Source organism: Notothenia rossii (genome assembly GCF_949606895.1).
Source record: "Notothenia rossii genome assembly, chromosome: 5".
NCBI lineage: Eukaryota > Metazoa > Chordata > Actinopteri > Perciformes > Nototheniidae > Notothenia > Notothenia rossii.
In genome coordinates, this window is record NC_136903.1 from 39,920,013 (window position 1) to 39,936,940 (window position 16,928).

Sequence of the window (16,928 nt, forward strand, 5' to 3'; positions counted from 1 at the left end):
ATGACTGGTTAGCAGGAGAAAGTCCCAAATCTACAGTGCACATTATTTTCTTCTCTTTTGGGGCAGAATTATTCAGCAATAAAACAGTCAGTTCTGGAATAACGACCTCCCTCACTTCACGTTTTTGTTCTGAACGACACACTTTGGCAAAATGCCCAGTTTTTCCACAGGATTTGCATATTTTGTTTGTAGCAGGGCATTGTGTGGAATTGGCCATATGTTTATCTGAATCACATCTGTAACATCTTCGTGCTTGCTCAGACTTTCTCTCACCTTGCCTTTGTTTACTTGCAGCGGGACGTTTTTGTTCCCATTTTGGCGCGCTGATCTCTCTCACAGGCACTTCACTGTTGGAGAACTCGGCCACGTTGCGCGTCGCCATTTCCACCTGATTTGCAATCTGAATGGCTTTATCCAGTGTCAGTTTGTCTTCTAGCAGCAAGCGTTCACGTATGCGTCCACTGTAGGCTTTTTCCACGATCTGATCACGCAGCATATCCTGTTCTGCATTTCCAAATTCACAAAAAACGAGCATTTCACGTAGCGCAGAGACGTACTGTGCAATTGTTTCATCATGTCTCTGGGCTCGTTGGCGGAACCTGTGTCTCTCCGCAATTACGTTTACCTTCGGCACGAAATGCGCCCGTAGTGCAGCCACGGCATGGTTGTATGTAGTTCTATATCGTATAAGGCTTCGCCCTCTAAGGCTATCGCTATTGGGTAATCCCTCCTGCACGTGTGCAGCACTGACAGATTTAATCCACGCCCACCTATGACGTGGGCCCCACCTCCGGGCTCACTTCCGTATAAATAGGAAGTAGGCCCTACTATCTACTCCCACTTTTCTTCAGCACTCCGTTGCAGAAGCATTGTCAGGCAAAAACAGTTCTGTTAAGAGCTACTTACCGTAACACAAGCATTCCTCCTAAAAAGCTTCTGTTTTCCGGTAAAATGGAGACTGGACAGGAAAGTCAAGGCTGTGTCAGGGATTGCCTCGTATGCGGAACGGGCTACATTATGAGTTTTGACAGGCACTCACAGTGTGAGTCCTGCCTGGGATTAGAGCATGCGAACGCTGCTCTCGATCCGAGTGGAGGGCACGAGTCGGACGACTACGTCCCCTCCATTCAGGGATCACCGGGTGATTCCCCCATCATCTTTCCCCTCCGGACGGAGGAGACAGGTATGGGGCCCGGTGCAGGGCCGGTGTACGTCCCAGTGATCCCTATCTCCGGCGCCACGGCGTTGCCATCGATCGGTGGGATCCTCCTAGAACTTCCGGAGATTATATCTAAGGCGGCCACCTGGAGAAATCTCCCTGTTCCCCTAGCTCAGGAGAGCTCACCGCCGGATGATATGTCCGGGGTGTTCTCCCGGGTGCACAGGGTTAGCACTGACCCGATCTGGCCACGCTTCCCGGCCATAAGGAAGTACCAGGAGGGGGCAGCGAGGGACCCTGGAGCAATGAAAGCTCCGATAGGGACGTGCCCCTCACGAGAGTGGAGGGATTCACGGACGTGAATTTCCCGACCGTGCCTCCTCTAGAGCCGAACCTCACGGCATTCTTTGGGGCTAGGCCGGCCAACACGGTTTCCGGACGGCAACCCATGTTGGCTGCCGCCAAAGATCGGTTTGTCGCCCGACAGACTGACCGCATGCATCAGTGTGCGTTCCAGGCGTTGGCGGCGGCAAACAATATAGCGTTGCTGTCAAATTCCATGGTGGAAATGTCAGAGCAGTCTAAAACCATGTCCTCAGTGGAGGCTGAGGAGATAGGTAAGGCGGCTAGTACTGCACTTACCCTGTGCGCAGCAGTCGCAGTCTCGCAGGCGCGGATTGCGACATGGGCGACACAGGTTCAACGGTACCTCTGGCTACAGCAGGGGAATATACCGGAGGGTGCAGGAAAGGAGCTGCTGGAGGCGCCAGTCAGTCCGGACGGACTGTTTGGGCCACAGTTCCACACCATGGTGGAGTCTATGAAATCTGCCGCGGAGCAGGCAGAAGACATAAGGCGTCACGCTAGCTGGCTTCAGGACAAACGTCCTCAGCAACAGCAGCGACAGCAACGACAGCCCCCGCAGCCCCCGCAACAGTCTCAGCGAGGGCAGCGCGGGCAACGGCGAGAACAGCAACGGCGTCAGAATCGCCCTTCGGCAGCTGCAGGGGCTCCGTCCCAGGTCTCCGCTCCTCCGCCACAGAGACAGGATCTGCAGGCGTCGAGTCGGAGGGGAAAAAGGAACCCCCGCTCCTGGTCTGCTCCTCCGAGGGAACCTCAGAGGAAACAGAACCGAAGATGACTCTTTGGGGGGGTTATGTGGGAAGAGAGAATTTTGAATAAAAACGATTCAAATCTCAACAGTGTGTCTGTAGCAACTGTGTCTCACATGTCCCCCACACTAGTCAGGCCGGCTGCCATTAATCTATTGGTTAAAAGGCAGCAGGACTTGTTGCATATTCCATCTGTTTTTTCCTTTTCGGGTAAAAGACAGAAGGACTCGCCGTTTGAGCCAGCTGTTTCTAATCTGTCGGTTAGAAAACAGCAAGGCTCGCTGTATAAGCCTGCGGTATTTAACCAGTCGGTTAAAAGACAACAGGGCTTGACATTTAAACCGGCTACTTCTATCCTTTCGGGTAACAAGCAGCGCAGTTTTTTCTCTGTTCCAGTTGTGCCTACACACAGTCGTATTAAGCCTAGCGCGGCTATTACGCACGAGGTGAATAGCACTGCACACACCTCCACGAGTTGGAGCATAAACCCGCCTCAGGGTCCTGTTGATGAGTCTTCTCCTAAACAGAGACAGGTTGAGAGCCGGTATGTGATGCAGCGTGTGGAGACCCCTTCAAAGCCCTTTAGGGCGGGGCCCCCCTTGGGTTGCTTCACGGGCAACGGCGGCAAGGGCTCTGGCATGGCTTGTCACCATGACTACCACAACACAACAAAAACAGGTACGCCCGCTCTCAGAGCGGTGCTCAGAGTGGAGGCGGCTATGTTTAATGGACGGATGGATGAGCAGGCTGATCAGCAGAGGGTACTCTCTGCAATTTGCCTTACCCCCCCCGCAGTTCGAGGGGATTCAGGAAACGCTCCTGTCATCCCAAGAACAGTGTCTTGCGCTCCAGTCAGAGCTGCGGAAACTCCTGTTAAAGAAAGCAATTTCCAGGGTTCCTCAGGGGAAAGAAAATCGGGGGTTTTTCTCCCGTTATTTTCTTATCCCGAAAAAGACCGGGGGGATGAGACCCATCCTAGATCTGTCAGCATTCAACAGGGTGATAATGAAAAGACCGTTTCATATGCTGACAATCAAACAGGTAATGGAGTGTGTTCACCAGGGAGATTGGTGCACCTCCATAGACCTGAAGGATGCTTACTTCCACATAACCATCATCCCAAAACACAGGAAATTCCTGCGTTTTTCATTCCAGGGAATAGCGTACCAGTTCAATCGACTGCCGTTCGGATATTCTCTGGCTCCACGCACTTTTTCAAAGTGTGTAGAGACGGCGCTGGAGCCGCTACGCAGAAGAGGGATGTGGGAGGGAGTGTTATTTTATCTGGACGACCTGCTATTGCTGGCCCGCTCCAGAGAGGAAGCTGCTTTACAGACGGTACAACTTGTATCTCACCTGTCAAGCCTGGGTTTCATAATCAATTGGGAGAAGAGCTGTCCTCTTCCCTCCCAGGTTATCATATATCTGGGGGTGGAATTCAACTCAGCCCGCATGAGAGCACGACTCTCACAGCGGAGAGTGGAGGATCTGACAGCTCTCCTCGGGCGCGTCACACCCGGCAGGGTGGTGACAGCCCTCTCCGTGATGCAGCTGTTGGGCATGATGTCAGCTGGTCACGTGGTGATCCCCCTGGTTCTCCTTTACATGAGGAGACTTCAGAGAGGGTTTATTCGCCTGCGCATCGACCCCGTGCGTCAGAAGAGACGCATGGTGTACATTCCTCTGTCCGTAGGTTTAGATCTGACCTACTGGAAAAATCCCCACGTCCTGTCAGTGGGGGTTCCCCTCGGCAGAGTGACGTCACACACCTCGGTGTTCACAGACGCATCGCTCTCAGGGTGGGGAGGAACATGCATGTCGCAGGCAGTGGGGGGACAGTGGCCGCCCTCACATGTCCCTTCATATAAACGCGCTGGAATTACTCGCCATATGGAAAGTAATCCGGCACTTCGCCCCGTTGCTGTGGAATCATCATGTGTTGATTCGAACGGACAACAAGGCAGCAGCAGCATACATAAATCGTCAGGGATGTGTACGATCAGCGCAGCTGCTGGACACAGCCAGGAGGCTGTTGTGCTGGGCGCGCACACACGTACTCTCTGTCAGAGCAGTATATATTCCCGGCGAGCTGAACAGAGGGGCAGACCTCATGTCCAGAGGAGGTCCTCGACAAGGGGACTGGAGCCTCCACCCCGAGCTGGTCTCCCAGGTATGGAGCAGGTTCGGAAGAGCGGAGGTAGATCTGTTCGCTGCACGCGGGAACGCGCAATGTGCTCTCTGGTTCTCCCTGAGAAGGCAGGATCACCCCCCTCTGGGGGTGGACGCGTTCGCACACAGACCTTGGCCCAAGGTGTTACTTTACGCTTTCCCACCAGTCCCTCTGATCCCTCGGTTCCTGGAACGAGTGCAGGAGGAGCGGCTGATAGCGGTCTTAATAGCCCCGGAGCGCACGGGAGCGTCCTGGTTCCCCGGCATACAGCGGATGCTGTCAGGGAGACCGTGGGAAATTCCGTGGCGGGGGGATGCTCTCTCCCAGGTGGAGGGAGCGATCCACAGTCACCCAATGTTAGGCCAACGTTTGTGGGCATGGCCCCTGAGCGGGAACACTTAGAGAGGCTTGGCCTCTCTCAAGATGTTGTGAGTACTATTCAGGGGTCTAGGGCCGCGTCCACCAGGGCGTCTTACACAGCCAAATGGACAGCGTTCCAGCGTTGGTGTGTAGGGAAAGGCTTGGACCCCGTTACGTGTCCCCTGCCTCACGTGCTGTCATTCCTCCAGCTGTTGCTGGACAGGAATTTGGCTTATAGCACGATAAAAACATATGCCGCTGCCATTTCTTCATGCCACGTAGGTTTTGAGATCAGCACGGTGTTCAGTCACCCTCTGACAAAACGTTTTCTACGAGGAGTACAGAGACTCAGACCGGTGTCACGCGCTTTAGCGCCTCAATGGGATTTGGCTTTAGTGCTGCGCGCACTGGGTAAAGCTCCTTTTGAACCATTAGATCAGGTTCCCCTGAAGTTTTTGTCAGTCAAAGTAGCTCTGCTCTTAGCTCTGACATCAGCTAAAAGGGTGAGTGACTTGTCTGCTCTCTCGGTGGCTCCGTCGTGTCTCCAGATCCAAGGAGATGGCAGCTCAGCTGTATTACGCCCGAACCCGGCGTTTATGCCAAAGGTGATAACAAGCTCTTTTAGATCAAGAGTGATAACCTTGAAGGGCTTCTTTCCCCCTCCTCACATATCGGAGGAAGAAGCCACTTTTCATCTCCTCTGTCCCGTGCGCGCGCTGGCAGGCTATATTGCACGCACGGCTGCTTTACACAAATCCCAGCGTCTGTTTGTACATTATAGAGAGCGCTCATTAGGGCAGCCTCTATCTACACAGCGCCTGTCACACTGGCTATGTGAGGCGGTGTCACAGGCGTATGTCTCCTCTGGGTTGGATCCCCCGGAGAACATTAAAGCGCACAGCACCAGGGGAGTTTCAACCTCTACGGCGTTGCACGGAGGAATGACAGTGGAAGACATTTGCACGGCTGCATCTTGGTCTTCACCCTGTTCTTTTATTCGTTTTTATTTGAGGGATGTCTCCCATTCCTCTCTGTCACATTCAGTGCTGAATAGCCTGTCAGAATGAGTAATGTCGGGGTTTTTTAATTGTGTGCCCTCTCTCCGGCCGGTAGGCACTTAGAGAGCTGCCCTTTTTCCCCCTCTCTTGATCGTTTTATTTAAAGGAGACTCGGTCTCTATCTCTTATAAACGATAGGTAGCATAAGTAAGCCTACCCTCGTTCCCTTATGGAGAATATTCATTTTTTAAATGATATATTCCCTGGGAATGTGATGCTCCATTTTACGCAGGACGAAATGGACATGGGTTATTAACTGAGTAGGTGTGTTTTGTGCTTCTGGTAACGGACGGAACCAGTGGGGCGTAGACTACATCCTGCTTCGCCCTTAACCCAATAGCGATAGCCTTAGAGGGCGAAGCCTTATACGATATAGAACTGGGGTTACGTAATGTAACCCAGCTTCTATGAGTATAGGCGCAGCCCTCTAAGGGTCGGGCCCCACTGGCTCCGCGAATAGCTGAAGAAAAGCTGTTTGTGTGGGAGTAGATAGTAGGGCCTACTTCCTATTTATACGGAAGTGAGCCCGGAGGTGGGGCCCACGACATAGGTGGGCGTGGATTAAATCTGTCAGTGCTGCACACGTGCAGGAGGGATTACCCAATAGCGATAGCCTTAGAGGGCTGCGCCTATACTCATAGAAGCTGGGTTACATTACGTAACCCCAGTTCCCGTTTCAGTCAATGTGTAGAATATCCTCTGTGCTTCGGTTCCGACGCTGTGTAGCAGCGTTGCACGTATACGGGTATCCGGCCACTTGGCTCCTTCCACGTCGATCACTAGCAGATAGTTTTCGAACATTTTTAGCCATGTTCCAAATGGCATAGTAGGTTCTCCCGGACACTGAAGAAAGGTGGGAGGTAAAGGAGTAGAAGCCGCGGCCATCCTCGTCGCCAATTTGTTGTTTATTAGTAGAAAGAAATTAATGAAACAAGGGACAGAGGATACGGGTACTCAACTCTTTACTGTTCGTCATGCTTAACTGCCACAGCATCAACTCCCGGGCTTACTCTTCTTCTCTCAACATTGTATGTATACTCTGGTTACACTGCGCCCCCTATTGGCAGGAGTATATTAGAACACAACAACTAGGTCCACCGTTTCCCCGCAGCGAGGCTACCCCCGTTGACAGTTTACGTGGGCTGGGTGCAGTGGCGGACTGGCCATCGGGAGGAATCCCGATGGGCCGGTACCGAAGTGGGCCGGTCGGATAAGTCACTAGCACATCCCCCACTCCCCCCGTTGACAATTTAATAGTTGTACCGAAGTGGGCCGGTCGAGAGTCTCGGGCAGGTTTTTAGTCCCTGTCCACCACTGGCTACATGACCGTATGACCGCCCATATTGACGCACCTAATTCCTAAACTTCTAACAGATACAAAATAAACCGATCCTTCAGCCTCATATGAGCTCTCAGACACGTTCAAAATTAAACTGTCATCGCTGTCTGAGCTTGCTGCTGTGTGCGCCATCGTGCGTTTACATGCAGATGCTGGGATCCTGAACGGTGCAGCTGGAGCGCTGTGCCCGCAATGACGTCACCCATAATTTGGCGGGACTTGAAGAATCCCCGAGAAGATCCAGGAAATGGTCAACATTGAAGGGCAGATTAATGGTTATCAAAGTACAAATATCCAAAATCAGTTCAGTAACGGTTTTCAAGGGGACAATATTTATTCAAATTGATGGGTTTGGATGATGGGGGAAAATCGTGTCACAGGCTCTTTAATATTAGCAAATTCTATTTTATTTTTTAAAACATATTGTTGTAAATACATACACATATCGATTTGTTGTATAAATATTGCAAATCAAAACCTTTATTCACTAATAATTACCAAAAATCGTAGTTCTATCTCCTGTTATCAATGCATTCACATTGCCCGCCGTTAACTTCCGGGGAACAATCCTCGTCTGCATGAACCACGTGACGATAACCGTTTTTGGACTTCCGCTGTCGTAACTCTTCTATCTATATGGCGCTGGTTATGCTTAAAGGCAATGTGAGCGTCCATTCCCATTGGATAACGGAGAATTGTACACCCGGAAGTAAGTATTCCCCTTACTGTCGATTGATTTTACAGTGATATCTGCACTACTCATCGACTAAAAAACAACCATATTATCCTTGTTAATTACACAACATTGATTGGTTTAAATTGTGTGCAATGCTTTTGTATTTTTCCCCTTCGATTCGGAGAAACAAATATTTTTTGGGAGTAAAGGATGGCAGAAGACACTACACTACCCAGAATCCCCAGCTATCGTTTAGGACTACACCATCTGCTCTGTTTGACAAACCCCGTGATTAGTTCTCAAGCTCTGTGATTGGTTGACCTCCAACTGCATTCCATATGAAAAAAAACGTTTCATACAAGATAAAATCCTACTTTATTCGGCAATGCTTGCTTTACTCTTTGAAAGTCATCACACGAATGCATTGTAATAAATGGTTCGGCTGCATTAAATATATTACACATCTGTCGTAGTTCTTTATTTTTATTTATCTACAGAAATCGGGCTCAGAATAGACCGGAAACTATTCTTTTACCGTTCAGTTTGAATTTCACAATAAAGTTAGTAGTAATATTTTGTTTTGATATTATTGTTTTTTATTAACTACTAGACCGCTGGGTCATGTTAAGACCATCTTTTCTGTGTTTCTTTGGTTTTTCCCCATCGCTTTTGTGTTACAAAGATCAAAACAATAACTAAATATATCCGTCGTAAACTAAACCAGAAACGGCAGTATATTTTATTTTGTTAACACTGTAAACTTGACAGCTTTTTAACCCGAACAACCTACTGGTTAAAGCACGTTATTACACATTTAGAGTAATGCAATGCAGGTAGATTGTGTTGCTTTTTAATGACTGTTTAAAATGCCTTTTTCTTAATGTCTTTCATTATTATTAACTACTTGTTACTTGTTGCTAGGGACGCTGCTATCGATATTGTGTTTCGCAACATGTTCTCTATCTATGGCACGTCTCTACTGGGAGTTGTAGTTTTAAAAGACGTTTTCGTATTTCCCATAATAAGAAGTTGCCAGTATACTGTGTACATCCCTGGAGGTTTAGGAGATAGGAAACAATCAAATTTAAAAGATATAATTAATAAATGGGTGAAAATTGCTTAATATTGTAGCGACCCTGCAGTGCTGAACTGGGAGAGACTCACAAGGGGGTTGTTGGGGGGAAGACGTTGCCCTAGTTAGCCGGATAGGGCGGGGAGAAAAAGGGGGTGGGGTTTACAAGTGACCGGAAGAGGGTCAAGCTACGGCGGGAGAGCTAGTGAGGGATCCTGAGAGAGCTAAGAGACAATACCGCTACCTATCTTTGTTGTTTTGGGCAGTCTTCCAACCCCGGGGTTTAGTCTGTTTGTAGGGTAATAAAACCCGGATAAATTACAGCCATCGTGTCCTCCTCATTTAAGTAGTTAGCCACCCGTGCGGCGGAGCCGCGAACGCTACATTGGTGTCAGAAGTGGGATCTCCCCAGCCCCCAGTCCCCGCACTACAGTTGGCTAACTACGCTAGCATCGCTAGCCACCGCCGGAGGACCGAAATGGCTGAACACGGTGAGAACACGGACTTATATGCCCCATACACCCCCCCAGAAACACCATGGAGGAAGCCAACCAGCGATGCACAGGTGGTAAGGAGAAAGGAAAAAAAAACAACCTACTCACCCCTTGCTACACTGCTGACGGACCTTCCGGAGGAAATAAAAGGAAGTCCGGTTAAGTTTGCTGCAGCCACCGGATTGCTGACTGAAAGAGCAGATGTAAACAAAGACACGTGTGGACCGGCTCCGGTGGATGCCCAACCAAAATCTATCCCGGAGTTGGAGAGAGACATAACGGCAAGTAAATGGGGTGGCCAACAAAAATCTATTCCGGAGTTGGAGAGAGACATAACGGCAGGGAAATGGGGTGGCCAACCAAAATCTATCCCTGAGTTGGAGAAAGACATTACAGAAAGTCTAGAGCAGGGGTGTCAAACTCATTTTCACCGAGGGCCACATCAGCATAATCGTTGCCCTCAAAGGGCCAGATGTAACTTATAAATGTAACTAAATGCAATGTAACTAAATGCAATGTAAAATAAATGTAACTACTCCTTAATGTTAAATAACTGAATTTATTACTTATTCAAGTTACAAATATTACATATATATTTGCATAGATGTAAAAAATATGTTTGCTTGTTGCTCTGTTATTATAACATAAATCCTTTTAATTTGTCAGGTTATGAAACCCATATTACTCCATCAATCAACGATCAAACTATCCAAGTGAATCAAGAAAAATAACATCAAACACAAGTTATGACATTAACTTTGTTCAAAACTTGAAATAACAAATAACTGTAAAACCAACAATTGTGAGCTGCTAAGAACATGTGTGACAGATGTAGCATTTTACAAAAACAAATGGCTGCACACAGCCTTGCAGGGGGCATACATCCAACTCATGAGAGATGGTTTGATTACAGTAAACATTTGTTTGCAGAAACACATAAAACCTGCAAACACTAAATACATTGCTACACATATAAAGTAGTATATGTAATAAACTCAAAATAACAAAATAAGGGTTGTCTCAGTCCACAACTATATTGGTCAAGTTTTTAGGTTAGTTTTTGATGAGGAGATGCTGCCTGTCCTTGAACACACCATGTGGATCCCCTCTCCACCATCCTCATCCATTGATCATGTTCTGTAAATAACAAACACAAAACAAAATGCAAACACAATCATTACATTGCACATAGTTTAACTATTGTTCTTCTTGGTTGAATTGCATTTTATTATATATTATTAGGTTTTTTCAAATGCTTACCAATGTGTTTTCTGACCAGATGTCTGACACCGTTTTTCCGTGGCCAGTGTGTCAATGTCTGGTTTTAGGTCCTGTGCTGTAGCAATCCGTAGAACAGCGTGGAGGTTGTCGTCAGTGATGCGTGATCTGTGCTTGTTTTTGTTTAGATTCATTATTGAAAACATCTGTTCGCACAGATAGGTGCTCCCAAACATAGACAGAACACGGGCAGTATGAAGTCGAAGCTGTGGCATGAAAGCAGGGGGCAGTAGACGGTAAAAGTCCTGGATTGTAACATCCTGGAACTTTGCTCTCAGGCCACTATCGCTTTGAAGCTCTATTAACTCCATCTGAAGTTGTTGGGGTGCAGTGCACACGTCGGTGGTGAAAGGACTAGCAAAGATGGCAAATCCAGAGTGCTGTGGTCTGAAGTCAGAGAAGCGCCGATCAAACTCATTCATCAACAGGCTCAGTTTGGTAGCTAACTGAGCACATGAGAAAGTACCGGGACATGAGGCTGAGATGCTCTGAGAAACAGGAAAGTGGGCAAGATTGTCCTGTTTCACTTGGCACATCCATAGGTCAAGTTTACGCTGGAAAGCCGTGATCGTGTCGGACATCTGCGTGATGACTTGTTTGCGTCCCTGCAGCTTCTGATTCAGTTGGGCGAGATGTTCGGTTATGTCACACAACATAGCAAAGTCACACAGCCAGTTTGGATCTGACAGTTCAGACAAGGGTTTTCCTTTACTCTGCATGAAAAGAGCAATGTCTTCCCTAAGCTCAAAAAATCGTTTGAGGACTTTGCTCCTACTCAGCCACCTTACTTCTGTATGGTACGGCACGTCTCCGTGATCCGAGCCCATCTCCTGCAAGAACAGCTGGAACTGACGATGATTCAGGCCACGCGCCCGAATGAAGTTCACTGTCTTCATGACCGTGGTCACTATATCATCCATCCCCAGCACCTTCCCGCACAAAGCTTCTTGATGGATAATGCAATGATACGTTATCAGAGGCGTGTGACAGTTACTTTCTTGCATTTTCTCCTTCATTAGTCCAACCGAGCCCACTTTTCTTCCACACATTGCAGGTGCACCGTCTGTAGTTAATCCCACCAAGTTTTCCCAGGGCAATGCGTTTTTACTGACGGACTTCTCCACCGCATCAAAAATGTCCCGTCCCGTTGTGGTCCCATGCATGGCAGCCACATCCAACTGCTCCTCAGTGACAGAGAGGTCCGACTTCACGCCTCTAATAAAAATAGATAGCTGCGCTGTATCCGTGTTGTCTGTGCTTTCATCAACAGCTAATGAAAAAGCTATGTAGCTGCGTGTCTCTTCGGCCAGCTGTGTTGCCAGGTTTCCTGCTAGTTCCTTAACTCGGTCCGCGATGGTGTTTCTTGATAAACTGACATTTTTAAAAGTCTGTATCTGGTCGGGACACACCTGCTCACAGACCTTCAGCATGCACTGCTTCAAAAACGCTCCCTCTGAAAAAGACTTTGAAGCGCGGGCGATTTCTTCAGCCACAACAAAGCTAGCTTTCACTGCCGCGTTGTTTTTGGTTGTGGCTTTCGCGAACGCATTCTGCTGCGATCGCAGTTTGCCTTTTAATTCTTGGGCAATTTGTTGTTTTTCTTGATGGCTAAATTTGGCATACTTACCTCCGTGTTTGGTCTCAAAATGCCGACGTAGATTGTACTCTTTGACAACCGCCACCGCCTCATAACACAAAAGACATACCGGTTTTTCTCCTTGAAGCACAAACATGTATTCGCCTTCCCATCTTTCTTGAAACACCCTTCCATCTGCATCAATTTTTCTCTTCCTGGACATTTTGGGATCATTATTTGTATTTCTCAATTCCACTTGTTGGGAAAATCGCATCGATGTGGAAACACTGCAGTCTAGTGGCGGGATGCCGTCACTTCGCGGGTAACATAATCGGCATGTATTGTGGGAAATGTAGTTTTTGGTCACGGCACGCATTTGACTTATTTATTTTTAGACAATCAGACCTATTAAGAAAAAAAAAAAAATTAAGAAAAATTAAAAAAAAAAAAAAAAAAAAAGCAAAAAAAAAAAAAGCAATGTAATGTAATTAAGCTCTCGCGGGCCACATAAAATGACGTGGCGGGCCACATTTGGCCCGCGGGCCTTGAGTTTGACACGTCTGGTCTAGAGGAACGTTTTATGCAGAAAATGAGCATTGCAATGGAGCGTGCTTTGGGAAATGTTCTCAATAACTCAAAAAGTGACATTAAATCCATGAGGGGAGGGGAAGCACAAGATGTTGGGGCTAAACCTCATGAGCCCTATTGCAATGTAAATTCTAACCATGCTACTGACAATGCCAGTGTGAGCTCCGAACCTGCTAACGTTAAGGATGCTCATATCACTGTTGATGTCCCATGCCCAACAACAACCCCCCACCCAAGTACATGCCCCAAAGCAAATACCTACACCGCCAATGGACTCGGCCAAGGTAGCTCCCTGACTGCGGGCTCGGCTAGTCCCTCTACTACCAATAGCCAAACCAGCGATGTGGTAGCTGCTCTGACCACCGCCCTCACCACGGCATTGATGAATGTGCAGGGACCGACACCTTTCCCCAGGGAAGGCCAGCTAAAGGTCGGACGCTATGATGGGCTCACTTCATGGGAAACGTACTGGGCCCAGTTCAACCTCCTAGCGACTGCGAATGGCTGGTCCCCTGCAAAGAGAGCAGTCCATTTAATATCCGCCCTGGAGGGTGAAGCTAGAAAAGTACTACTTGATGTGACTGCTGCTGATCTTGAGAACCCACTAGCTATTTCCAGAGCACTGGAGAGACGTTTTGGAAACACTGCCCCTGCAGTTGTGATGCGGCAGAGGTTTAATGAGCGGATGCGGGGTCCTGGAGAGAAGCTAGGAGTTTTTGCAGCGGAACTGCGCTACCTGGCTCAAAGAGGATTCCCCGATTTCGATGATGCAACCCGCTTGGTGCTAACGAAGGAGGCATTCATCCGTGGCCTGCAGCCCATCCCATTACGGCAGCAAGTCCGGCTCGCAGACCCACAGACCTTGGGAGCAGCTCTAGAGAAAGCACTGGTGGTGGAGGACATCTTCCTGGAGGGTTTTGAAAATGGCTCCACGCAGACATTGACACGACCTAAGGCTCAAACGTATAAGCCTCCTAGACCCAACCCTCCTCCGCTCGGCACAGAGAGCCCACCGTTGCCCCCAGAGGGTCGACAGAGTCAAGCCTGCTATAATTGCCACCAAAAAGGCCATACATGGCGCTTTTGTCCAGCTCCTGTCACCGCTCTGGAGGGTTCAGCGCCGGGAAACGGGCGGGGCTCGGTGTAGAGGGGAGTCGACCGAGCCAACCCTTGCCCCCCAGAGACTGTGACACTCAACCGGTGATTAGAATACTCCACCTCCCCTCTGCTCACGCCCTTTGCTCCCTTGACACCTTCCCCACAGACTGCTGCAGAATACCTGTACTGGTCAATGGTCAAGGGACCCATGCTCTGCTGGACTCAGGCTCCACTGCAACTGTTCTACACCCGGATCTCCTGCCAGCCGGAACTCAACCCCAAGCCACCGAGGTCCCTCTCATTACCATCACCGGGGGAGAGGCTCCCATGCTGGGGAGGTGTGAAGCACACATCCAAGTAGGAGCATATTCAGTGCGGCAACCGGTCTGGGTTGCAAAACTCAGAGAGAACTGTGTGATTGGACAAGACTTTCTGTTTAGGGCAAGAGCAACATTGGATTTTAACGCACAAGCTATTACCTTTCCAGGCGGGGAGTCTATCCCCTTCCTCAAGGAGGGCGCCGGGGACGTTGTAGTGCAGGGAGACCCACCAGGTTGGCTGGATCCTCCACAGTGGGGGCCCCCTTTCGCAGAGAGCCCTATTCCCCCACTGGATGAAAACCACCCACCATCAGACTCGGTGGTACACGGCAGGCCACCGGTACCGGCCATTGTACAGACCGCAACTGTAACCCCCGAGGCTGAAATGGAAGCCGCAGCGAATTCAACGGTCGCAGACCTTTGGGAGGAGAATCGGGAGGGCCTGACCTCAGATCAACAGGATAAGCTCTGGGACCTTTTGTATAAGTATCGACACAGTTTTTCCACCCACCCCAACGATGTAGGCTGCACACACTTGGTCCAGCACTCTATCGACACAGGGGACGCACAGCCAATCCGGCAACGGCCTAGGCGAGTCCCCTACGCCCGCAAAGCAGCTGCTAACCAAATGATACAAGAGATGAAAGAGGCTGGCATTATCGAACCTTCAGAAAGCCCCTGGGCTTCCTCGGTCGTAATGGCCCCAAGAAAGGCCGGAGGCTGGAGGTTTTGTGTCGACTATCGGCCGTTGAACGACAAGACTGTAAAAGACTCCTATCCACTGCCTCGGATAGATGAGTCTCTTGACTATGTGGCCGGCTCTGCATGGTTTTCCTCTTTGGACCTCCGGAGCGGTTATTGGCAGGTGGCCACGGCCCCAGAGGACAAAGCCAAGACTGCCTTCACCACAGGACGTGGCCTGTGGCAGTTTACAACCATGCCATTCGGGTTGTGTAATGCCCCAGCAACATTCGAAAGGCTAATGGAGAAGGTCCTCGCTGGTGTGCCCCCGGAGCGTTGTCTCATCTACTTGGATGATCTCCTCGCACATGGACCCAGCTTTGACTCCGCGCTCGAGAACCTGAGGGAGGTTTTAGAGCGGATCAAGGGTGCAGGCCTAAAGCTTCATCCTGGGAAGTGCATGTTGCTGCGACGTGAGGTCTCCTTCCTGGGGCACCGAGTCAGTGGAGCCGGCATCAGGACGGAACCGGACAAGGTTGGAGCCGTCCGGGACTGGCCCACCCCCACAGATATCCACCAGCTGAGGTCCTTTTTAGGATTAGCGTCCTACTACCGGCGTTTTGTGGCGGGATTCTCGACGGTCGCTGCGCCTATGTTCAGCTTGATGCGCAAGGACACACCCTTTAAGTGGGGACCTGACCAGGATGCAGCGTTCCAACAGCTGAAGCGCGTATTATGCGAAGACCCGGTGCTGGTTGCCCCTAACCCAGAGCTGCCATTCCTCCTTGACACGGATGCCAGCAACACGGGCATTGGCGCTGTACTCTCGCAGTTAACCCCAGAAGGAGAGCGGGTTGTTGCGTATCACAGTCGCACCCTTGATAAACCGGAGAAGAACTACTGTGTAACTCGCAAAGAACTGCTGGCGGTGATTGATGCTGTGGGGCATTTCAAGCATGTCCTCTGTGGCCTCCCATTCATCATCAGAACCGACCATGCTGCGTTGAAGTGGCTTATGTCCTTTAAGGAACCGGAAGGACAAGTAGCAAGGTGGATCGAACAGCTCCAGGCTTTTCAGTTCACCATACAACATAGGGCTGGAGAAATTCACACGAACGCAGACAGTCTCTCTCGCCGGCCGTGCGCCCCAGGTTGTTCCCACTGTGACCGTGCTGATGAGCGGGAAGCGGTGAACCTGAACCCGGGGATGGTGGTCTGTCGGGCCCTCTTACCCAACAATGCGAATAGGTGGAGAGAGATGCAGCTTGAAGACCCTGACCTTAAAATGGTCATGGGATGGCTGGAGTCCGACGTGCGGCCGCCTTGGGATGAGGTGGTTGCCCTCTCTGCCACCGTCCGAGGACTCTGGTCTCAATGGCCGGGAGTGGAACTCCAGGAAGGAGTCCTGAAGAGGTGCTGGCGGGAACCCGCCACCGGAGAGGAACGCTGGCAAGTCGTTGTACCTAAAGACCTCCGCAAAGAAGTGCTCCAGGTGCATCATGGATCCCCTGGAGTTGGACACTTCGGAGTAACAAAGACGTTGCGGCGACTAAGACAGACATTCTATTGGGGCCTGAGCCGGAGGGATGTTGAGGACTACTGCCGCCGCTGTGATGCCTGTACGGCTCGTAAAGGACCCCAGGGCCAGTCCCGTGCACCCTTGCAGCAACATTGTGTGGGGGCACCGATGGACCGAGTAGCCGTCGATATACTGGGGCCACTCCCCCGTACTACTGGAGGGAATCGGTATGTGCTAGTCGCCATTGACTACTTCACAAAATGGCCGGAAGCGTATCCCCTGCCTGACCAGGAGGCAACCACCGTAGCAGAGGCCTTGGTGCAAGGGATGTTCAGCCGCTTTGGCACCCCCTCTGAGCTTCATTCCGACCAAGGACGGAACTTTGAGTCACAGGTTTTCGCAGCAATGTGTAGCCAGCTTGGCATTAA

General features: G+C 50.0%; 1 protein-coding gene across 3 annotated transcripts in view; it reads right to left on the bottom strand.

Moving 5' to 3' along the window:
- LOC307039954 (general transcription factor II-I repeat domain-containing protein 2B-like) overlaps positions 1 to 12,737 on the bottom strand; it is a 34,606-nt gene extending 21,869 nt beyond the window's left edge. For 2 of the 3 annotated variants that reach the window (XR_013808371.1, XR_013808372.1), the window contains exon 1: positions 9,549 to 12,737. Coding sequence is in view for 1 of the 3 variants with exons in the window: in XM_079682420.1 (XP_079538546.1) it covers position 10,577; positions 10,701 to 12,670 (1,971 nt within the window). In the remaining 2 variants the exon portion in view is untranslated. Of the gene's footprint in view, positions 1 to 9,069 lie in introns of those variants that run through there. The other variant, XM_079682420.1, reaches the window with a different exon arrangement.
- Positions 12,738 to 16,928: the final 4,191 nt, after the last annotated feature.